This window comes from Macaca mulatta, chromosome 3 (genome assembly GCF_049350105.2).
Source record: "Macaca mulatta isolate MMU2019108-1 chromosome 3, T2T-MMU8v2.0, whole genome shotgun sequence".
In the NCBI taxonomy this organism is placed as follows: domain Eukaryota; kingdom Metazoa; phylum Chordata; class Mammalia; order Primates; family Cercopithecidae; genus Macaca; species Macaca mulatta.
Window position 1 is genome coordinate 115,611,923 of NC_133408.1, and position 23,131 is coordinate 115,635,053.

At 39.2% G+C, this 23,131-nt stretch overlaps 1 protein-coding gene, 1 long non-coding RNA gene and 1 other non-coding gene across 7 annotated transcripts in view; 2 read left to right on the forward strand and 1 right to left on the reverse strand.

Annotated features, from left to right (window-relative positions):
• The first annotated feature begins 8,596 nt into the window (after positions 1-8,596).
• LOC114677224 (small nucleolar RNA SNORA64/SNORA10 family) lies at positions 8,597-8,727 on the forward strand. The gene has a single exon (XR_003728515.2). It is a non-coding gene; the product is annotated as a small nucleolar RNA SNORA64/SNORA10 family (small nucleolar RNA).
• Positions 8,728-19,215: 10,488 nt separating this feature from the next.
• Positions 19,216-23,121, reverse strand: ARL4A (ADP ribosylation factor like GTPase 4A). 4 transcript variants are annotated; one of them, NM_001172161.1, is given in 3 exon segments: positions 20,856-21,815; positions 22,250-22,366; positions 22,943-23,071. In NM_001172161.1, a coding segment is annotated over 1 exon segment (603 nt). In that variant the 5' UTR covers positions 21,727-21,815; positions 22,250-22,366; positions 22,943-23,071; the 3' UTR covers positions 20,856-21,123.
• Positions 22,495-23,131, forward strand: part of LOC106997524 (uncharacterized) — a 77,631-nt gene continuing 76,994 nt past the window's right edge. For both annotated transcript variants that reach the window (XR_013415917.1, XR_013415918.1), the window contains exon 1: positions 22,495-22,828. This is a non-coding gene — a long non-coding RNA (uncharacterized LOC106997524). The remainder of the gene's footprint in view (positions 22,829-23,131) is intronic.

Genomic DNA, 23,131 nt, shown 5'->3' on the forward strand with positions numbered 1-23,131 from the left:
CTGTGGTGACAGGAAATATGAATTGGAGGTGTTGGTGTGTACTCATAAATAAGTATATGTGTGTATATATAAATATATAGGTAGGTAGATATACATACACACACACGCACACATACACATATGTGAGGGAGAGAAAAAGAGAGAGGGAAATAGAGCAATAGCGATATTCATGTATATAAATTATTTTTCCACTGAGGGAGGCATAGAAGGAGCAGTATCCTTGTAGCATATCTAGTACCCAGATCTTGATTTCTAAATGCCACTCTGCTGAAAGAAATAAGGCTTCTTAGAGGAATGGCTGACCTCAGGACTGGGACAAGGAAAGAATAAATGAACTTAAATCATCTGATTGTGCCAGGAAGTAATGAAGTGCTGAAAGAATAATGAGAACATGTAAAAATACACAGAAGCCAACCTGGAAAAGAGCTTACTCCTACTGGTCAAATCTGTTTTTATTTATTTTTATTTTTGTTTTTATATATATTTTGAGCATCAAAAGAAATGATGACAGTACTGAATTATAGCACATTGAATAAATAGGAATTCATGAGTCCTCAGTGATATAGATAAAGAAATGGGAAGTTTAATACCAAATAATGTAGAAGGAGTGAAAGCATTAGAAAATCAACATTTTTCAATCAATATAGCAATAATCAGGCAAGACATAGCAATGAATGCTAAAACTAACAGATAAAAGTAGGTGGAGGAACAGAATTTTACAGTCTCAAAATTTCTCCCCACAAAATAATTACTCATTCCAAAATGTATGAAAACATTGTACCTTTACAACAGAGAAGCCTCACAGAAGCCATCTCATTTAAATGATCAAATTTGACATCACTAGTAATGGGAAACATTGACACCATGTGCCACATGATAGGATGCAAGGAAAGTAGCACAGCATCACTTCCGTGAAATTTCATCAAAAAATGCATTACCTGGAAATAATTATGAGGAAACATTAGATAAACCCAAATTCAGGGGCAGTTTCCAAAACAACTGACCTATAATTTTCAAATATGACATGGCCATGAAAGGAAGGAAGAAGAAACTGTTCCAATATGAGACAACCAGATACCATACTAATTCTGGACTGCATGCCTTTACCATAAAGAACATTATTAAAACAACTGGCTAACCCCGGATGAGGTCTCTGCATGAAAGGTATTCATACCTTTTTTTGTATGATTCTTTCAACTTTTCTCCAACTTTCAAATTGTTCCAAAATTGAAAGTGAAAAAAAAATGTTTAAAGTGCTAGTCCTTGACTCTGACCTGGATGATTAAATATCCTAATAGTCAATTTCATATAAAAAATAACTTGATACATTTGTATAACCAAGTTCAAGCATTGTGAACACACAGTAAGTGGTGACTCACAAAATGCCTCACCAGTGAATTACCAGTAATATTATTAGTAGTACTTAGCATTCATGTAGCACCCACATTGTTGTACATAATACAGCAGAGTAATGGCTCCCTCAAGGAGCTGCTTTTCTAAGAAACAAAAGCTACAGTGTGTGTGTGTGTTTGTGTGTGTGCATATATATATTTATGCATATATCCAAATACAATGTTTGCAAAGCAATGTAGAACTATGGGTCAGATGTCACAAAGACAATTGACTCAGACTATTCCTCTCCCTTTTATTTCAGGTTTAAGGAGGCACAAATCCAGGTGTTCACACATTACCAAATTACTACTCTGTAGTTTGAAAGGAATGACAATGACATCCTGTCTGTGGTAATGGCTAATTTAGTATACACTGCACCTGTAAAACTGCAGGCCATCAACATTTCAGGAAGGCTATGTAATCAAAATGGTGACACTTATTACTTAGAATTATTGGTGACTTCAAGTACAGCACAAGCCCTCTCTCCACCTGACTTTCAATTACAACAGAGGGTGAGAAGAGTCCAATAAAGGCAGAACCTGAAGATGTCTGTGGCTGCCTGCTGCTCCTCCTGCAAATCTGAGCTCCCTGAACATTCCTCTCTGTAGCCAAGAGGCAAAATTTTAGTTCTGCCTCCTGAAAAATATCTTTGATCCTCTCATGTTTACTTAAGCCAATATCCACACTTCCCTCTTCCAACAGAGTTTTAACATTTGCTTATTCATTTCTATCAATTATTATACAGACCACAGACTGCCATATACAAAATTGGTATAGATACAAAAAATATCATATGGGGAGTGAGCATCAGCTCATTCAAACTTCTAAAGAATTTCTGAAAATGACATTACTTGACAGAATGTCAGAAATTTCATATGTGTTCTGTACAAACCTCATTATATTTGGGTACCTCAGACAAAATTTTATTGGTAATCTAATATAATAATATTGGATGATTACTAAGGGCAGGGCACGATTCTAAATACTTAACATGTATTGATTCTTGTAATCCTCATAACAACTCTAAAAGGGTATATTGTTATTCCATTTAATAGTTGAGAATAGCATGGCTCAGAGAGGCTAAATAACCTATCCAAACTTATATAGCTGATAAATGGCAAAACAAGCATTTTTACCCAAGCAGACTGGTTCCAGAACCCAAGTCTTAATAATATCACACTTTCTCTCTCTTTGAGAGCTCTTACATGTCATCCCATCACACTTTTAGTCTAACTTTTTCTATTCTACCCATCAGGTCTGAAATCACAGGATTTCAAATCTAAAAAATTAAAAATAATCACTCCAAGATACATAGGTGATTCATTATATTCCAAAATATGTTAGCTAGATAAAAATGATATCAAGAAGGCTGGGCACAGTGACTCATGCCTGTAATCCCAGCATGTTGGGAGACCGAGGTGGGAAGATTTCTTAAGTCCAGGAGCTTGAGACTAGCCTGGGCAACAGTGAGACCCTCGTCTCTACAAAAAATACAAAATTAGCTGGGCACGGTGGTGTGGGCCTGTAGTCCCAGCTACTCAGGAGGCTGAGGCAGAAGGATCACTTGAGCCCGGGAGGTCAAGGCTGCAGTGAGTAGTGATCATGCCATTGCACTACAGCCTGGGTGACACAGCAAGACCCTGTCTCAAAACAAAACAAAATTAAAAATTAAAAAAAAAAAAACCTGCAAATCATATTAAGAATTTAAAGTATACCCAAAATGGAAATTGACAGTTTAATCTGATAAGTGTAAATGGCAGATACTGAGGCTTAGATTAATGGGAAGAGTATCGATAGCAATTTTATTCGAAACAAAAAAACCATCCAAGGCTCTGCTTCTCCTCACTCCCAGTCTGTGTCCATGCTTGTAGGGATACATGTATCTTAGTCTCTGGAGAAATAAATGCTTCAAATACTCAATGTTTCTAAAAACACTCAAAAATGATTATTGTAGTACCTAGTAAAGATTAAATCAAAGACTCTGCATACAACCACTGTGGAAAACAGTTTGGATGTTCCCCAAACTGAAAATAAGCTACCATATGATCTAGCAATCCCACTGCTGGGGATATCAGCATATGGAAGGAAATCAGTATATCGAAGGCATATCTGCACTCCCATGTTTGTTGCTGCACTGTTCACAAGAGCAAAAATTTGGAAGCAATCTAAGTGTACATCAACAGATAAATGAATAAAGAAAATGTGTACATATACACAATGGAGTACTAGTCAGCTGTAAAAAAGAATGAGATTGGCTGGGCGCAGTGGCTCATGCCTGTAATCCCAGCACTTTGGGAGGCCAAGGTGGGCAGATCACCTGAGGTCAGGAGTTTAAGACCAGTATGGCCAAGATAGTGAAACCCTGTCTCTACTAAAAATAGAAAAATTAGCCAGGCATGGTGGCAGGCACCTGTAATCCCAGCTACTTGGGAGGCTGAGGCAGGAGAATTGCTTGTACCTGGGAGGCGGAGGTTGCAGTGAGCTGAAATCGTGCCATTGCACTCCAGCCTGGGTGACAATAGCAAAACTCTGTCTCAAAAAAAAAAAAAAAAAGATTTTGTAATTTGCAGCAACATGGATGGAATTGGAAGTCATGTTAAATGAAATAAGTTAGGCACAGAAAGACAAACTTCATATGTCTGCACTTATTTGTAGGAACTAAAAATCAAAACAATTGAACCCATGGAGCTAGAGAGTAGAAGGGTGGTTACCAAAGGATGAGAAGGGTAGTGGAGGGGTGGAGAGGAAGTGCGGATGGTTAATGGGTACAAAATAAAAATAGATACAAAGAATGAATAAGACCTAGTATTTGATAGCACAACTGGGCCACTATAGTAAATAATAATTTAATTGTACATTTTAACATAGTAAAAAAGTATAATTGGACTGTTTGTAACACAAAGGATAAATGCTTGAGGGTATAGATATCCTATTTTCCATGATATGATTATAATGCATTACATACCTGTATCAGGGCATCTCATGTACTCCCATTAGTATATACACCTACTATGTACCCACAACAGTTTTTTAAAAAAAGAATCTCTAGTTTGGAAAAAAAAGTATCTGATCTTTTAAAAATATGTATTGATCAATGAATAAGGAATTACAAAGCACTAAATTATACCTTATACCCTCTTTTTAAAATTATACTATGATTATATATATGAAATCAATGTAAATATGCATAAATAGAAAGGATTCATATTCTAGAATTTCATCTTCTCGAATAATATAAATAATGATACAGGCTAGTGTCAAACGTCTCTGAAAAGACAGATGGAAATAAAACTGAAATGAATGTAGTAGCATAGGGATCAGCCCTGCTTTACTTCATGTTCTTTGTTTGGAAAGAAATTAGTTCTTTCTAGAACCTTGGTCTATATTGAGTCATGCTGGGGCTTTGCTTGGCTCAAGGCTTCACCGTTTTTTATTATCTGTTAGCAACCACATCTGGAAGGACTGCCTTTTTTTCACCCCTAACATGGTAGCTTTTTGTAGTCTCCTCATGCATTACAGACCTATTATAGAAGAATCATGGAACTAATATATGGGTGAAAGAAAGAATATACATTTTCTCATGCTGTTTTGGCTAAATATCTCTATAGCCTTGTTTATCCATATCCAGGACTTTTTTTTTTTTTTTTTTTTTTTTTTTTTTTTGTAGATGGTGTCTTGTTCCAGCCCAGGCTGGAGTGCAGCGGCACAATGGCACGGTCTTGGCTCATTGCAACCTCCGCTTCCGGGGCTGAGCAATTCTCCTGCCTCAGCCTCCCGGCTAATTTTTGTATTTTTAGTAGAGATAGAGTTCCGCCATGTTGGCCAGGCTGGTCTCAAACTCCTGACCCCAGGTGACACACTCGCCTCAGCCTCCCAAAGTGTTAGGATTACAGGCGTGTGCCACCATGCCCGGCCCAGGACTTTTTATTTATGGGATTTTAAAGCCCTGAATCTCTAATTGAAAAAAAGAAAATACAAAAAAAAAAAACAAAAAACAAAAAACCAGACGTTCACAGAGAAGGGTTTCCTCCTGGATGGCCTCATTTCCAGAATGGTTTCTGCCATTCTGAAAGCACCAGTCACTTGGTTCGAAAAACTCTTTTTTTTTTTTTTTTTTTTTTGAGACGGAGTCTCGCTCTGTCGCCCAGGCTGGAGTGCAGTGGCCGGATCTCAGCTCACTGCAAGCTCCGCCTCCCGGGTTTACGCCATTCTCCTTTCTCAGCCTCCCGAGTAGCTGGGACTACAGGCGCCCGCCACCTCGCCCGGCTAGCTTTTTGTATTTTTTAGTAGAGACGGGGTTTCACCGTGTTAGCCAGGATGGTCTCGATCTCCTGACCTTGTGATCCGTCCGTCTCAGCCTCCCAAAGTGCTGGGATTACAGGCTTGAGCCACCGCGCCCGGCTGAAAAACTCTTTAGTCAACTTCAGCTCAAGCAACTTTGACGTCAATGAGCACAAACGATAAAAGTTTTAACTTTTTATTATTATTTACATTTTAAGATTTTTTTTAGCAACAAAAGAATATAAATGCTGCTTCATTTAAAGAGAATATAATTTGAATGCATAGCTATAATATGAAATAATTGATATAAGTTCTAAAATTAAAGAGACCTAGATTCAACAGGTAGCTCTGCCTTAACCGTATAACTTTCAGCAAGTTACTTAATCACTTTAAGTTGATTTGGTTTTCTGTGTGACTAATAGTGCTACTTTAAAAATCCCATCGCTTTTTCTTTTTTGAGACAGTCTCTCTCAGTTGCCCAGGCTGGTGGTAGTGGCATGACCTCAGCTCACTGCAACCTTTGTGTCACCCATTCAAGCAAATCTCATGCCTCAGCCACCCAAATACCTGCAATTACAGGTGTGTGCCACCACAGCCAGCTACTTTTTGTATTTTTAGTAGAGATGGGGTTTCTCCATGTTGCCCAGGCTGCTCTTGAACTCCTGACTTCAAGTGATCCACCTGCCTTGTCCTCCCAAAATGCTGGGATTACAAGCATAAGCCACCACACATGATCTTCATAGCTATTTTTAATTTGCAAATCTAGACATAAAAGAAACCAAATCTCTGAATAAAGAATCTAGCCTCAATATGTTAGATGATTTTCAGGAAACCAAGAAAGTGAGATAAAAACAATAATTCAGCCAGGTGCGGTGGCTCATGCCTGTAATCCCAGCACTTTGGGAGGCCAAGGCAGGCTGCTCACAAGGTCAGGAGTTTGAGACCAGCCTTAACAACATGGTGAAACCTCGTCTCTACTAAAAATACAAAAATTAGCCAAGCGTGGTGACATGCACCTGTAATCCCAGCTACTCAGGAGGCTGAGGCAGGAGAATTGCTTGAACCCGGGAGGCAGAGGTTGCAGTGAGCCGACATCATGCCACTGCACTCCAGCCTGGGCGACAGAGAGACTCAGTCTCAAAACCAAAAAATACAAAAAACAATAATCCAAGTTAGTGACTTAGATAGAGTTTAGACCAGGATGATAACAATAGAAATGTAGGTAAAAGAAAGCTTTGGGGACATTTTAAGGAAAGATATGGCAAAACAATTAATTAATTGAAGGTCATTTTAAAATGGAAATCAGGTTATGTCAATTCTTAAAACTTTTTAGTATCTTCATATTGTTTTTAGAATAAAATTTATTTTTTACTGTTCCAGAACAATCTTCCAGTTGAGAGAACTGGAAAAACTAGACAATTTTTGTTTTTTAACTGTTTGAAGGCATCAGAAAGCTACAAAGAAAGTGAAAATGTGGGGGAAAGATCTGAAATAAATCAAACCCAGAGAGATGATCTAACTCAACCCTTTCTGCCAATAACAAAAGCAAAATCTTTCTGGGGAAAGATAACACCCTACTGAGCCTCAAATCGCAACTACAATTTTTTTTTTTTTTTTTTTTTTTTGAGACGGAGTCTCGCTCTGTCGCCCAGGCTGGAGTGCAGTGGCCAGATCTCAGCTCACTGCAAGCTCCGCCTCCCGGGTTTACACCATTCTCCTGCCTCAGCCTCCTGAGTAGCTGGGACTACAGGCGCCCGCCACCATGCCCAGCTAGTTTTTTGTATTTTTAGTAGAGACAGGGTTTTACCGTGTTAGCCAGGATGGTCTTGATCTCCTGACCTCATGATCCGCCTGTCTCGGCCTCCCCAAGTGCTGGGATTATAGGCTTGAGCCACCGCGCCCGGCCTACAATTTTTATTTACAATGTTTGGCAGTCAATCAGATAAAAAGAAGAAATGTAAAAGGGCAAAAGTTGATTAAAATAAGAGACAGACCCATAGATACCTAGATGTTGATGTTATCTGACAGGTGCTTCAAGTCATGTATTCAAGAAGCTCTACAAAGCTCTAAAGAGTACAAAGAAAACCACCCCTGGACACATAGTCCCACTGCAAAAGCTAAAAAAAAAAAAAAGAAAAATCTTATAAGCAACCAGAGAATAAAAGACGTATTACCTTCACAAGAGCAAAAAAACAGACTAACAGCTGACCTCCCAGCAAAAACAATGGAAACAAGAAGAAAATAGATGACATGTGTGAAATAATGAGAATATATATAAATAGATAGTATAATATCTATCTATATATATGTTTTTGTCCATAGTTTCTGGCTTATAACTCCCATATCCCTTGTTACAGTCTTTAGTTATAATGTTGGGGCACTTAAAACCTCAGATACAGGCCTCAGAAAACAGAATCTCTCTTTCTTACCTCCTGCCTCCTTTCATCTGCTCCTCCTCTTTCAAAGTCAGAAAACTTCCTTGCCTTTCTGTCTTGGAGCTGGCCATAAAGAAATTCTCTGACTTATCTTATGTGATTGTAGGCCACAAGATCCCCATTTCAGAAGGGGTCCTGCCCCATTCCCTGGAGGAAAGAATGCAGCAGAGAGAGGACAAAAAGAATCTGAACAGATAGACCTTGCTGGTCTATCTATCTAAGACTCAGCTTATTAGTATTAGATCATATGTTTTGTGTCTAATCACATTTCTATACAGCTGTCGTTTATGCCCATCCAATGAAGCCTCCATAAAAGACACAAGAAGACTGGGTTTCGAGAGCTTCTGAATAGCTGAACGCATTGGAGGCTCCTGGAGGTTGGTGGTCAGGGAGGGCATGGACACCCTGAACCTCTTCCTCCATACCTTGCCCTGTGAATTTCTTCACCTACATCCTTTGTAATCTCCTTTGTAATAAACCAGTAAATGACTCTCTTGGCTCTGTATAGTTACACCTGGCTTCATTTGTGTGACTTTTGCAATGGGAAGAGAGAAAAAAGGTCCCTTGGTACCTCAGCTCGGCCTTATGGTGGCCTCTTTCCTTGAAGGGTGCAACAAAAGCAGGAGAAAAAAAAAGCAAGGAAATAAATAAACTGATAAACATATATTCAGTTTCCCTGAATTCTGCAAGCCGCTCTAGCAAGTTAAATCCAAAGAGAGAGTGTGGAAACTCTACATTGAAGCTGGTAGGTCAGAAGTTCCACAGGCCCAGACTTGTGACTGATGAGGGTCAGGGGTGGTCTTGGGCACTGAGCCCTCAATCTGTGTTTTTTTTTTTTCTTTTTGAGACAGAGTTTCACTCTTGTCACCCAGGCTGGAGTACAGTGGCACATCTCGGCTCACTGCAACCTCTGCCTCCCATGTTCAAGCAATTCTCCTGCCTCGGCCTCCTAAGTAGCTGGGATTACAGGTGCCTGCCACCATGTCCAGCTAATTTTTGTATTTTTAGTAGAGATGGGGTTTCATCATGTTGGCCAGGCTGGTCTTGAACCCCTGACCTCAGGTGATCTGCCTGCCTCAGCCTCCCAAAGTCCTGAGATTACAGGTGTGAGCCACCGCACCTGGCTTCAATCTGTGGTTTTATGTGAAGGAAAATAGTGTCAGAATTGACTTGAATTGGAGGACACCTAGGTGATTTCTGCTGCAGAATTGATTGCTTGCTTGCTTGCTGGTGGGAAGAAATCCCCACACATTTGGTCACAGAAATCTTCTGTCTGTGATTATTGCTGTTGAGTGAGAGGATAGCTCACTTTCTCAAAAAAATACTTTGAATTTTTTTATCCCCACTCTCCTGACATACTTTAAAGTACACCTGATGCTGGAAAAACACAGATTTGAAATGCATGGGTCCACTTACATGCAAATTTTTTCTCAGAAAATATATTAGAAAATTTTTTGGAGATTTGGAGCAATTTGAAAAACTCACAGATGAACTGCATCACCTAGAAATAGCAAAAATTTTTTAAAAAAGTATGTCACGAATGCATAAAATATATGTAGACATAGTCTATTTTATTATTTACCATCCTAAAATATACACATCTTTTATAAAAAGTTAAAATTTACCAAAACTTTCTCTCACACATTTACAGACCATACATGACACCATTTGCTGTTGACAGAAACTTAAAACAAAAATAAAGATGCAGTATTCAATCATAACTGCTTCAAATTCATTATAGTACCTATCTCACTACTGTAACAATTTCGTAGCCACCTGCTGTGGCTATTGCAGTAAGCTCAAGTGTTGCAAGTATACACTTAAAATGTTGTGTCATGCTCACACTTGTAATCCCAGCAATCTGTGAGGCTTAGGTGGGTGGAGGTCAACAAGAGGAAACCCCATCTCTACCAAAAAATGCAAAAATTAGCCCGGCACGGTGATGCACTCCTGGAATCCCAGTTACTTGGGAGGCGGAGGCAGAGAATCGCTTGAAACCAGGAGGGAGAGGTTGCAGTGAGCCGAGATTGCGCCACTACACTCCAACCTGGGCGACAGAAAGACTCTGTCTCAAAAAAGAAGAAGAAGAAAAAAAAGTCATGCTACGCTAATTATTACCATGCGAGCAGTTGTCTCTCCAGTAAATTGCATATTACAGTAAAAAGTGATCCCTCACGGTTCTCACTTGTTTTTTCACTGTGTCTGGTGCAATACCCTAAACCTTGAATAAGAAACATGGGAATCATACGAAGTGCCCCAAGGGGTGCTGGAACTGCGCTCAAGAAGCAGAGAAAAGGGCCGGATGCAGTGGCTCACGCTTGTAATCCCAGCACTTGGGCAGGCCGAGGCGGGTGGATCACGAGGTCAGGAGATGGAGACCATCATGGCTAACACGGTGAAACCCCGTCTCTACTAAAAATACAACAAATTAGCAGGACGTGGTGGCGGGCACCTGTAGTCCCAGCTACTCGGGAGGTTGAGGCAGGAGAATGACATGAACCTGGGAGGCGGAGCTTGCAGTGAGCTGAGATGGCACCACTGCACTCCAGCCTGGGCGACAGAGTGAGACTCCGTCTCAAAAAAAAGAAGTGGAGAAAAGTTATGACATTAAAAAGGAAAAGTTGAATATTTGGATATACACCATAGATTGAGGTCTGAAGCTGTGGTTGCCCACTATTTCAGGCAAACTATTCATCTTGAAGACACATGACATAAGCTTACAGTATTGATCAATACAGCACAGTACTTATGTCACCTATTTTCTCTTCCTTATAATTTTCTCAATACCATTTTCTTTTCTCTAGCTTACTTTATTGTATGAATACAGCATATAATACAAATAACATACAAATTATGTGTTAATTTTCTGTTTGTTATCAGTAAGACTTCTGGCCAACCATAGGTTATTAGCGGTTAAATTTTTACGGGAGTGGGCCAGGTACGGTGGCTCATGCCTGTAATCCCAGCGCTTTGGGAGGCCGAGATGAGTGGATCACGAGGTCAGGAATTCGAGACCAGCCTGGCCAACATGGTGAAACCCCGTCTCTACTAAAAATGCAAAAATTAGCTCGGTGTGGTGGTGCCCACCTGTAGTCCTAGCTACTCAGGAGGCTGAGGCAGGAGAATCACTTGAACCCAGGAGGCGAAGGTTGCAGTGAGCCAAGATCGCACCATTGCACTCCAGCCTGTGTGACAGAGCGAGACTCTATCTCAAAAAACAAAAACAAACAACAACAACAACAAAAAAAAAAAATTAAGGGAGTCAAAAGGTACACACAAATTTTCAGCTGTGTAGGGGTCAGTGCTCCTAATGCCCTCCTTGTTCAATGATCAACTGTACTAAAAGAAAACGAATGCCAACCTTGAAATTCTGTACACAGTGAAAATATCACTTAAAAATAAAACTAAATAAATCTTTTCGGAAACCAAAAAGGAAAGACTCTGTCTTTAGAATCTATACTGAGAAAACACTAAAGGAAGTTCTTCAGACAGAAGAAAAATGATCGCAGATTCCAAAATTAAAGTTTTGCTAGATTTTAGTTCTAATAAACCTATAGAGATTCAAGAAAAAAAATTAGTACAGAAAGGATAAATATGCAAAAAGTAATAATAGTCATGTCTTGAGGATCTTAAATGCGTTGAGCTAAAAATTCATAAACAAAAGCCCACGGGGTGTGGTGGCTCACGCCTGTAATCCCAACACTTTGGGAGGCCAAGGCGGGCAGATCATGAGGTCAGGGGTTTGAGACCAGCCTGGTCAACATGGTGAAATCCCATCTTTACTAAGAATACAAAAATTAGCTGGGTGTGGTGGCACACGCCTGCAGTCCCAGCTACTCGGGAGGCTGAGGCAGGATCGCTTGAACCCTGGAGGTGGAGGTTGCAGTGAGCCTACACTGTGGCAACGCACTCCAGCCTGGGCCACAGTGCAAGACTCTGTCTCAAAAAAATAAAAATAAATAAAAAATAAAATAAAAAGCCTATATATCACAGGGGGAGGCGGGTGGGGGAGGGTGGCAAATACAATTTTAAAAAGCTTTATGTTTTTATATTGTCCAAAAAGTAGAAGTGGTAAATGTACTAATTTACATTAAGCTTTAGTCAGTCAAGGACGTATGCAGCCGGGCGCGGTGGCTCAAGCCTGTAATCCCAGCACTTTGGGAGGCCGAAACGGACGGATCACGAGGTCAGGAGATCGAGACCATCCTGGCTAACACGGTGAAACCCCGTCTCTACTAAAAATACAAAAAACTAGCCGGACGAGGTGGCAGGCGCCTGTAGTCCCAGGTGCTCCGGAGGCTGAGGCAGGAGAATGGCGTAAACCCGGGAGGCGGAGCTTGCAGTGAGCAGAAATTCGGCCACTGCACTCCAGCCTGGGCGACAGAGCGAGACTCCATCTCAAAAAAAAAAAAAAAAAAAAGGATGTCTGCTGTAACTGTGGAATAACAAAAAGAATAGTAAAAGAATGTATAACAATGGGGATAGGGTAAGAATAAAAAAGACTTAATAAATCTAAAAGAAAGAAAGGACATAAAAATAACAAATGGTCAAATGGAAGAATGTGGTAGATTTAAACAAAATATCAGTAATTTGTAACTAAATATATAAAGACTAAGTAAAAGCAAACTATCATTAAAGATACAATTGTCAGACAGATAAATGCTGTATTCTGATTTTGCAACTTCATATCCTGCCATTCTCTCAATTGCTCACCAGTTCTAAGCATACTTAGTCTACTTGGTTCAGTGATTTTCCATCTCAGGGCCCTTGCACGTAAAGTTCCCTCTGCCTGAGATGCTCTTTCTTCTACTCTTTCCATAGCTCTTTAGATAAATAAGAAAAATCTCCAACCACTTTATCCAATGAAAGTCACCCCTATTGTTTTCTCACCCTTAGCCCTCTGTTTCCTTCATAGCACTTTTCACATTTTTTATTTTACTAACTTTTGTCTGATATCACTTTAGAATTAAGTTTCATTTATTTGTTAACTATGCACATATGTGAGTGTTTAGTATGTGCTGTGTAGTTCATAAGAGTTAGGGATATGGCAATGGATAAATACCTGGTCCTTGCAGAGCTTACACTCTAGAGCAGGAAAGAGACAAACTACCCTTCTCTGTTTTGGTGATTGCTATATTCTAAACACCCGGCAGCATGAGGTATTCACATACTTGAGTGAATGTTTGATCTACTTACTAGAAATCATGCCAGATGACTCATAAAGCTTCCTTCATAAATAAACTTGTAAGAGAGAGAATGTCGCCATTTAAAGGTGAAAAGGCTGCAGCTAAGAGAAATTAAGTAGCTTGCATTAAGTTACACAGCTAATACATATCAATACTCTACCTGTATAATTTAAAAGAAACACCCAGTTTCTAACATGAGGAGCTGCTGACAGATTGATCAAGCAAGAAGGACCATTCTTTCTCTATAGAATAGACTGAAGGTGTTTTGCTTATTTGATAAATCAAATGTATCTTGGGCTTAGTCTATTTGTTATAGGCCATTTGGATCTGCCCATTTTCTTCAAGTATTCCTACTGTCATAGGTCTTTGATTTTTCCTTACCATATCTGCTAGTCCTCAAAATAATTGGCTACGATCATTGAAACCTGTGACATTCAAAGTTCTCAAAAGGGTTACAGAAAAAACACCGAAGGCACTAGTTATTAATAGAACTTCATCTCTAAAGCTTTAACTGGTCTCTTGTGAGATGGGCAGGACTACTTGTAAATTTCTAAGATATCACCTATTAAGCCTACAATATATATAAAATTGGTAAAATGAAAAGTGTCTATTCCATATTGCCTTTCCCTGGGGTTACTCAGATTTCCCCTAAGCCATGTGATCTGAGACATCCCTGGATCAGACAGCATTCTCAGTTTTGTTATTATGACATAAATGTCAAGCCAATGAAAAACGTTCCACTATATAGAAGAAAAGGGTCTAAGACAGGTAATGTTTTCCTAGGCCAGTTCTATTTATGATCCCTTTATTCCTGCCACTAAAAGTATTATCCCTCTGGCATCCCCAGCCCACAATTTTTAAGTTCCAAAGCAATGGTTTTTAAATCTGGCTGATCTAGGTATGTTTAAAAGACATCCTACAAAGAGTTGGAATATAAATTACTGGGCCCATTTCCTAAAGATTCCATTCAAAATGTCTGAAGTGAAATGTAGGAATCTCAAGAGCTCCTTAAGTCATTCTGAAGTATAGCCGGTTTAGAAAAATGTCATTCTAGGGAACTCCATTTTGTCACTCACTCATTTCTGGGTATCTACAGGTAGATGATAGATTAAGGGAAACAAGCACTTTTCATTTGAATACTTAAGAAATACTTCAGCCCACTGGATGCCCACAATTTCTAATCACATGCTGTTTAGTTATTCAGTTTCTGCACCAAAAAGTAACAAAGAAAAAACCCCATAAAACAAATATTCAGATTCTCGTTGACATTACAAAGACTTGCAACAGGAAAGTAAGAGTTCTTTTTCTATCAGAGGCCTGTTATATATCAGATGTCTTCCATGTAAATTACTTGAATTTTCACAAAACAATTCTACTGCTTGAACTGAAAAGAAAAATATTGCCTAGAAAAAATTCCTCATAATTGTGGAAAACATTCATGTATATCAATTTATAAAAGAGAGGTTCCTAAAGTATTCTGTGTAAAATTTTTTATCCCAAATTGAGTATTTAAATATACTTGAAGAACTGTATATATTAGATAAATCAGAGTCAACATTTCTACAAATAAGAGATTTTGTGAAACAAATATACCTAAAACATAGTCCCACAGAAAATAACAATTCTAAGTGACTTTAAAATACAAGAATTTATCTCCAGTGAGATATACCTAAAGGACAAAGGTAACTACAATATTCTTAAATGACTACCAGTCATCCAATTGTTGACAGTAGTATTGCATTGAGATTAAAGTGGAATAAAGCAAATAAGCAAATGTGTGTTGCTCATAATTAGTATTTTTGGTGTGAGTGAAAAGAGAGAATATCGCTGAAACTAAAAAAATGCCTTATCATTCTGAATGTAAATCTTTGAATTGGAGTTATCACTGTGAATTAATAATGTATCTAATCTTAAAAAAATAGAGTTCTAGTACTATCCACTGAAAAGGCCTAGAAACAATGACAAATCCAGTAGTATAGACTGTGGACTCTAAATACCATTTCCTAATACAAGGAACCTGGCATCCTAGGAAAACAGATCTGGGACAGGAAATGTACAGGTTAAGATAGGGACTTTGTGGTAAATGAGAAATCAAAAAAGCCATCCAAAATTACTAGGGTTGTGTGAAAAAGACTCAGTTCTCTCTAAAGATGAGACAATTTATGCATAAATGGGAATAATAAGTTGCAAGAGATAGAAAAATATCAAATATATATATATGTGTATATATATATGTGTGTGTGTATATATATATATGTGTATATATATATATATATATATACAGTTTTTTTTTTGAGATGGAGTTTTGCTCTCATCGCCCAGGCTAGAGGGCGATGGCGCAATCTTGGCTCACTGCAATCTCTGCCTCCTGGGTTCAAGCAATCCTCCTGCCTCAGCCTCCTGAGTAGCTGGGACTCCAGGCATGCGCCACCATGCCCAGCTAATTTTCTGTATTCTCACGCCTGCAATCCCAGCACTTTGGGCGGATCATGAGGTCAGGAGTTCAAGACCAGCCTGGCCAACATGGTGAAACCTTGTATCCACTAAAAATACAAAAATTAGCCCCGCATGGTGGCGCATGTCTGTAATCCTAGCTATTGGGGAGGCTGAGGCAGGAGAATTGCTTGAACCCGGGAGAATGAGGTTGCAGTTAACCGAGATCGTGCCATTGCACTCCAGCCTGGTTGAAAGGAGCAAGACTGTCTCAAATAATAATAATAATAATAATAATAATAATAATAATAATAGAACTCTAAACACTGGATGGATATTTGGTTATTTTGAAGAAGTATATATATTTTTTACATGTGATAGTGAAAATTTTTAAGTGAATATCTTTTAGACACATATACCAAAATATTTATAAATAAAATGTAATTTCCAGAACTCACTTAAAAATAATCTAGAAGTAGAGGGAAAAGGAAGGTGTCATGGAAGGAAGTGAATGGAAGTATAAAGGAAACCAGATTGACCCTGAGTTGATAACTACTGCAACTAGATGACAGATACTTGGGTGTTTGTTATATTATTCTACTCTTGTATAAGGTTGAAATCTGTCATAATAAAAAGTTAAGATTTTATCTAAAGGTAGACCTTCATTGAAATGAATCAACTTCAACATCTCTCTTCAACCACTAATACAGGTAATCGCCACTTCAGAGCAACATAAACAGGAGACATAAAACGAGACAAAAGACTGAAAGTAACTGGAAAACAACACAGCACACATAATCACCCCCAAACACAACCACCATCACCAACCAGATGTGCCCACAGATACTGCAAATTTCCATTAAATGTTGGCATACAGATTCTTACTATTAGAAAACATTTGTGAATTATAGATAACAATCTTGAGGCATTTTGAAGAACCATAATGTATAGTTTCAAATTTTAATGTCTGAAAAGTGAGGTATTGTATTTTGATGTATGTCTACACCAGAAAATAACTGAGATTTTAAATTAAATTTTGTCTCTTACAGGGAAAGGTAGGATAATATTGTTACAATAAATTGGTACTTTAGAAACCTAAGGAAATGATCCATATTTCAAGGGAGTTCAGCATATTTAGACTTTCACCAAGTTCCACCAAGTTGCCATTTTGTGACATGTATGAGTTCACCATGTTATAGTCATTCCCCCGCCAAAACAAGTATTTTCTTTAAATACATCGATCATAAAGTATTCTGGCTATTAATAACTATCCATGGGCCAGGCGCGGTGGCTCACGCCTATAATCCCAGCACTTTGGGAGGCTGAGGCAGGCGGATCACAAGGTCAGGAGATTGAGACCTTCCTGGCTAACACGGTGAAACCCCATCTCTACTCTCTACTAAAAAACAGAAAAAATTAGCCGGGCGTGGTGGCTGGCGCCTGTAGTCCCAGCTACTTGGGAGGCTGAGGCAGGAGAATGGCCTGAACCCAGGAGGCTGAGCTTGCAGTGAGCCGACATTGAGCCACTGCACTCTAGCCTGGGTGACAGAACGAGACTCTTTCTCACAAAAACAAAAACAAAAATAAAAAAACTATCCATTGAATGCTTAAGTGTCAGTTACTCTGCTAAATATCATTGCTTGATTTAATCCTTTTAAATCAAGGTTATACCCCAATGGTAGATATAATCCTCACATTACAAATTAAGAAACTAAGGCTGCAAGTAAATTGCCCCAGATGAAATAATAAACATATTGATTCCTACTGGTTAACAATAGGTCAGTTTTTATCAAATGCTTGGCAATATGTGAAAGTTTATACACGTTATTTCAAACCTCTCAAAATTATGAGACAGTCATTTAACCAGGAGGGCATTCTCATCCTAAGTTTCAAGGAATTTGCTAAAAGGTCATGTGTAATAATGGGAAAGCCAGGATTTGAACACTGATCTGACTCCAAAGCTCATGTCTTTAGCCAGTACATTTAACATCCTCCTAAACTAGCTTCCTGTACAGGTATTCCCTTATTTTTAATATGCACGAACAGAATTGGATACATACTCTGGCTGTGTTTTGTTGAGACTATTACTTCTGATCTTCATAGATTTTAATATTAACATTATGATTCTGCATTGGCACCTTATATTGGTTCATATTAAGGCTTAGACACTCTAGTATTCCATAACACCAGGATCTATTTCCAGAATGTTCTGCCAAATTTAGACCTTAAAGGTAAAATTCCAGCTTCAAATGATGGTGTACTCAAGATTCTCAATTGCATCAGCTGAATGCTGTTTTACATCATCTAAAGTTTGATAAAACATTTTTTTTGCATCTTTATTATCGCTGATGAAATCACTGTTTACATTACAGAGGAAATTGTTATGTTAAATAGAACCTTGAAATACCAAAGATTTCCTTCAACATCACCATGAAGTATTAATGGAACAATCCTTGTGTCAAATGCCTTGTACAGGCTGGGCATGGTGGCTAATTTCTGTAATCCCAGCACTGTGGGAGGCTGAGGCAGGAGGATCACCTGAGGTCAGGAGTTTGAGAACAGCTTGGCCAACATGGTGAAACCCCCTCTATTAAAAATAAAAATTAGCTGGGCGTGATGGTGTACCTGTAATCTCAGCTGCTTGGGAAGCTAAGACAGGAGAATCACTTGAACACAGGAGGCAGAGGTTGTAGTGAGCTAAGATTGTGCCACCACACTACAGCCTGGGCAAGAGAGCAAGACTCCGTCTCAAAAAGAAAAAAAAATTGCCTTGTACAAACAAAGTCTATGCCTTTCCCTCTGTTCATGAACCATCATTCATTTACAGACTAGTAATTCTTCTTATACATATATTAATAACTTCATTTATTGTCTCCCAATATTTAATTCATTTTTCCATGATTAAGTCTTAGTAAACTTCTGATGGTTTAAGAACACCATTTATAAACCATTTTAAGAACTCTGCACATTTTTAAAATTAATTATCTTTATCAAAAGGTTTTTTCTTAAACTTTGTTCTTTGATATTAATTTGGATTCAGTTGAGCAGTCCTTAATATTTTGTATTAAACCAAGTAACTTCAAATACAAGAAAATATTTTAGAAATATGCACTAGAAAAGGTGCACCATAATAGAAAACTAGATATAAAAGCATAGTCTAAACTCTTCAGGATTTAAAGACTCATTATCCTATGGTGCTACTAACTAGAATAGGGGGTAGGGAACTTGAACTTAGCATGCTAGAAAATCTTATGATGGGTTTTATAGCTGAAATTGTCTTCTATAAATCAGTTTGTACAGTGTTCATGCCATTTTGTCTTTGTTTTTGCCCATTAAATATGAAAAACTTAGATAACATTAATTTGCTTACGTTCTTAGGCTACAAAGGGTCAACACACAAGCTTTTGAAATAGTTAAAAACAGCACTATTTTATATGGTAGGTAGACAGAAAGTACAGGCAAACTGAAAAATCTAATTGATACACTGATTTTTTTTTTCCAGCAAGCTTTATTAATCCATCATGGATCTACTCATGTTTGCAGCAGATACCATGATTTCATTACCAGTGAAGGGAGAAAAAAAAAAGAAAAAAGAAAATAGCCTTCAATGCCTGTCACATCTAAGCAGATCTAAACTACTATGGGACTAAACAGCCTAGCTGGTCAGTTGTTATTTCACATCTAATTAAAAGCTTCAGCAAAAGTGGAAATACATTAAAATTCAAAATCTAATACTGTTCTCCTAGTGCCTCAAGTAGTTTATTGGTAGTAATTATCCACATTTCTATAAACATTCTAAGTGACCATCACTAGTGCAGGAATATTTAACATATGAAGTCTCCACATGAAGCTACTTCATTCATTTTGTGTGACACAAGAATCAAGGTTCCAAACACTCAGTTATGCCACTAAAAAAAAACAAAAAACAAAAAACAAAGCCAAAACAAATCCTGCTAGCAAAATGCATTTCTTTCAGTGATTTTTCAGAACCAACAGCTGTTGCTTTAGACATAAAAAATAAGCTGATTTAGTAATATATGGTCACTGGAAGTAAGTCTCTATCTGTAGATAAGAATTAGATAAACGTCTTTCCTCCTTATAGAGCTTTTTATCCAATGTAAACAGCACCACTGAATTTTCATAAAACAGGTTTGTTACTTTCCCCTCATTTTCTATAATTGTAATTCTTATCTGCCATACTGTTACCATTTCTTCCTCTCTATAATCAGGACTGGACAGCCCATGTAACACTGTTCAATTTGTAAACAAAAAAATTAAAGCTCAGAACACATACAGGGTATCTTTTACATTTTCATTCTACAGCGCATCTTTTACATTTTCAGTCTACAGCGCATCAGGTATATTTATAAAGCTTTTGCTCTTCCCAACACACTACAAAAATATATAAAAACCACATTTGTTTTCAGCCAGCAAATATTAATAAAGCAAATATCTCATAACTGGAATATTTTAGAGACCACATATTTTAATTACATCCTCTTGACTAAATCATTAATTTCCTTCTTCATAAATCCATATATGTATCCAGTGCATATTTATTAGTTTACATGCCCATATTTACTATGAATGAGTCAATTATTTTAGGTTCTTCAAGAGAAAGTGCTTCTGACAACAAACTATTTCTATAATAGCCCTAAATCCCCCAAAAAGTTGTTTTAAACCTGTGTAGAACGATGCATAGCTATTTCTAAAAAGTAAGACTACACACCAAAACATGCTTTGTCAGGAAAACTAATCCATGCACTTGAATACACCCCAAATATCTTATTTTTATTAAAGGCAGACCAACTTAAACATTGTCTAGAATTAAGCTATACCATTAAATTACTTGATTCCAGAAAGCGTCAAAAATCATTTGGCCAAAACTTAAAAAATACTCCTTGTTCCTTACTTCAAAAAAGGACTGGTTGGACCAATGTGATCAGTATAACTGCATATATGTTAATCTACCTTAACATTTCCATCGATTAGCACTTGATCATTACAAAGCCTTGTATGCAGTTTTCTTGCAAAGGCTTCCCCCGCAAAAAGATATAAGCACAAAACACTAGGCAGACACTCTTGAAAGTTTTATTTCACTAACTTCAGGCCAAATTTCCACAACTGTGTTCTGGTCAATTTCCTATCCTTGCTTGGCTTCCCCAAATGCTAGTACCAAAAGATTTGTGGGGTAGGGAGAAGAGACCACTTTAAGAAGCACTGCATTTACTCATCTTCCACAAGGCAACAGAGTTGGGCATCTGATTGTTCAACAAAACAAAGCTTTAATAGCATCCAGGAGGGCAGACAGGCAAACCAGGTTGTAGACACTCTTCTATTTGTCAAAATCAGACCAGAGAAAACCTACTCCACACAGATATAATAGGTATTGATATTCATCTTTTCTTTTTCTGTTGCCGCAACATTTTTCTTCTTTTAATGATCATATCATGTAGTTTCTCAAGTCCTTCCTTTAGGCCATCTCCTATGATTGCACAGGTAGGCTGCAAATGCCAAGGAGTTGATGAGCTCAGTTCACCCATTGCTAACAATTTCTCAATTTCTGAAAGAGACAATGAGTTCCTCAAGTCTTGTTTGTTAGCAACTATAAGTACAGGGACTCCTTGATTTTCTGATATCCTAGTTATTTTGTGAAGTTCAGTTTTGGCTTCCTCCATCCTTTCGACATCAACAGAGTCCACAACAAATACAATGCCATCTGTGCATCTGGTATATGACTTCCACAGTGGCCTTAACTTCTCCTGACCACCTACATCCCAGAAGTGAAACGTGACTGTTTTAGAATTTCCCAAGGTTACCTTAATTTTCTCAGTGTTAAATCCTTTGGTAGGTACGGTATTTACAAATTCATTGAACTGCAGCCTGTATAAGACAGTTGTCTTTCCAGCACAGTCCAAACCCAGAATAACAATGTGGAAGGACTGAAATGAAGGCAGGCTGGACAGGATAGAAGTCTGGTCTGATAGCCCATTCCCCATTTCCAGGTGCAAATAAATGTCCCAAATTGAAGTGCTTTTCTCTTCTCGCTTTAGAACTTCTCTTGGTAGCTGATTCAGCTATAAGACTGCTGGGAGAGGGAAGAAATAATAAGTTATTCTCCTGAAATAATACATTAAAACAGGTTTTCTCTACTTTGCTAAAATAAACAACACGAAGAACTTACAACAACTTGCTTCGCTAAACCAGACGAGATATGAAACGTACATGAAAACACACACAATTCAAGACAAACGATGGAATAACAGTGATTGAAATTATCTGGTTTACTTAAATTGCAGTAATATGTACGTTTTTCTCCTGGGCCCCCAAACCTCAAAGACCTCATTCTGGAAAGAACCCAGTTAACAGTATGTGGTCTAAGTGGCCATAACCACAAAGTGCCTATTTGGCAGAAAACTCATAAGCAGATAGTCCTATCTTGGGAATCTAATTCCACATACTTAACAGCATACCCAAGATCACTATTACCTCCTAACCCTTCCAAAATAACAACGTTCTCACCTCCCGATCCGGAGTCTGGGTCCAAATGAGAAAGCATTGGCAAGCGTTTCCACGCAGGGATAAGCACCCCCACGTCTTTCCAGCTTAGCTCTCCACGCAGCTCTGGCAGTTATCGCACTAGAAACCTTGGACTCAGACTCCGACCACGCCCACTCCTCCCGGTCCACCCATGATCCCAAATCCCATTGGTCACCCGCATCAGGGTAGCCATGCAACTCCCGCCCCCGCTCCGTAATTGGTGAGGGTAACTGCCACTCCCAGCACGGCGGAGCTGGGCTCTCTCTCGGTCCACCGGCACCACCTGTTGCCCTTAAGTTAGAAAAGGCGGCGTTCTCGGAGGGAGCCGAGCAGCCGCTGCAGGTGAAGGGGAGCCTCGGGCGGTCAGGTCACCGCCAGGCTGCCGGCTCCGTTCGGCCCGGCGCACCTGCAGCGCAGCCAGGGCGCCAAGCTGAGGCTCTCACATCCGGGGCCCGCAGTCACCGCCAACGCGTTAACCCTTTGTCCGCAGGCCCGAGGGTGCCGGCTGTGACCGCGCGGGCCCCTGAGGTGCTAGAGATGAGACCTGGCGCGCCCGCTAGGGTAAGCCCACCTTCCCCGGAGCGGGATCCCTTCACCCTGCCCCTCCGCACACAATCGGCTCTTCTCCCTCGACAGGGCGTGGCCGCCGCGGCAGCCCACCCCGCCGCAGCTCACCTGACTAACCGTCCTTCCTTCGCTTCACTCGACGTTTCTCCCAGCCGCTGGGGAGGCGCGCTGATACCTGTTCCCTGGCACCAGGAAGGCGTGGGCGATGGCGGAGGACTGGGCGCCTGGCGGGCGCCGCGCGCCAGGCTGCCCTAACGGTGCTCGCCTAGCAGCTCCACGCGACAGTCCCCGCCCCCT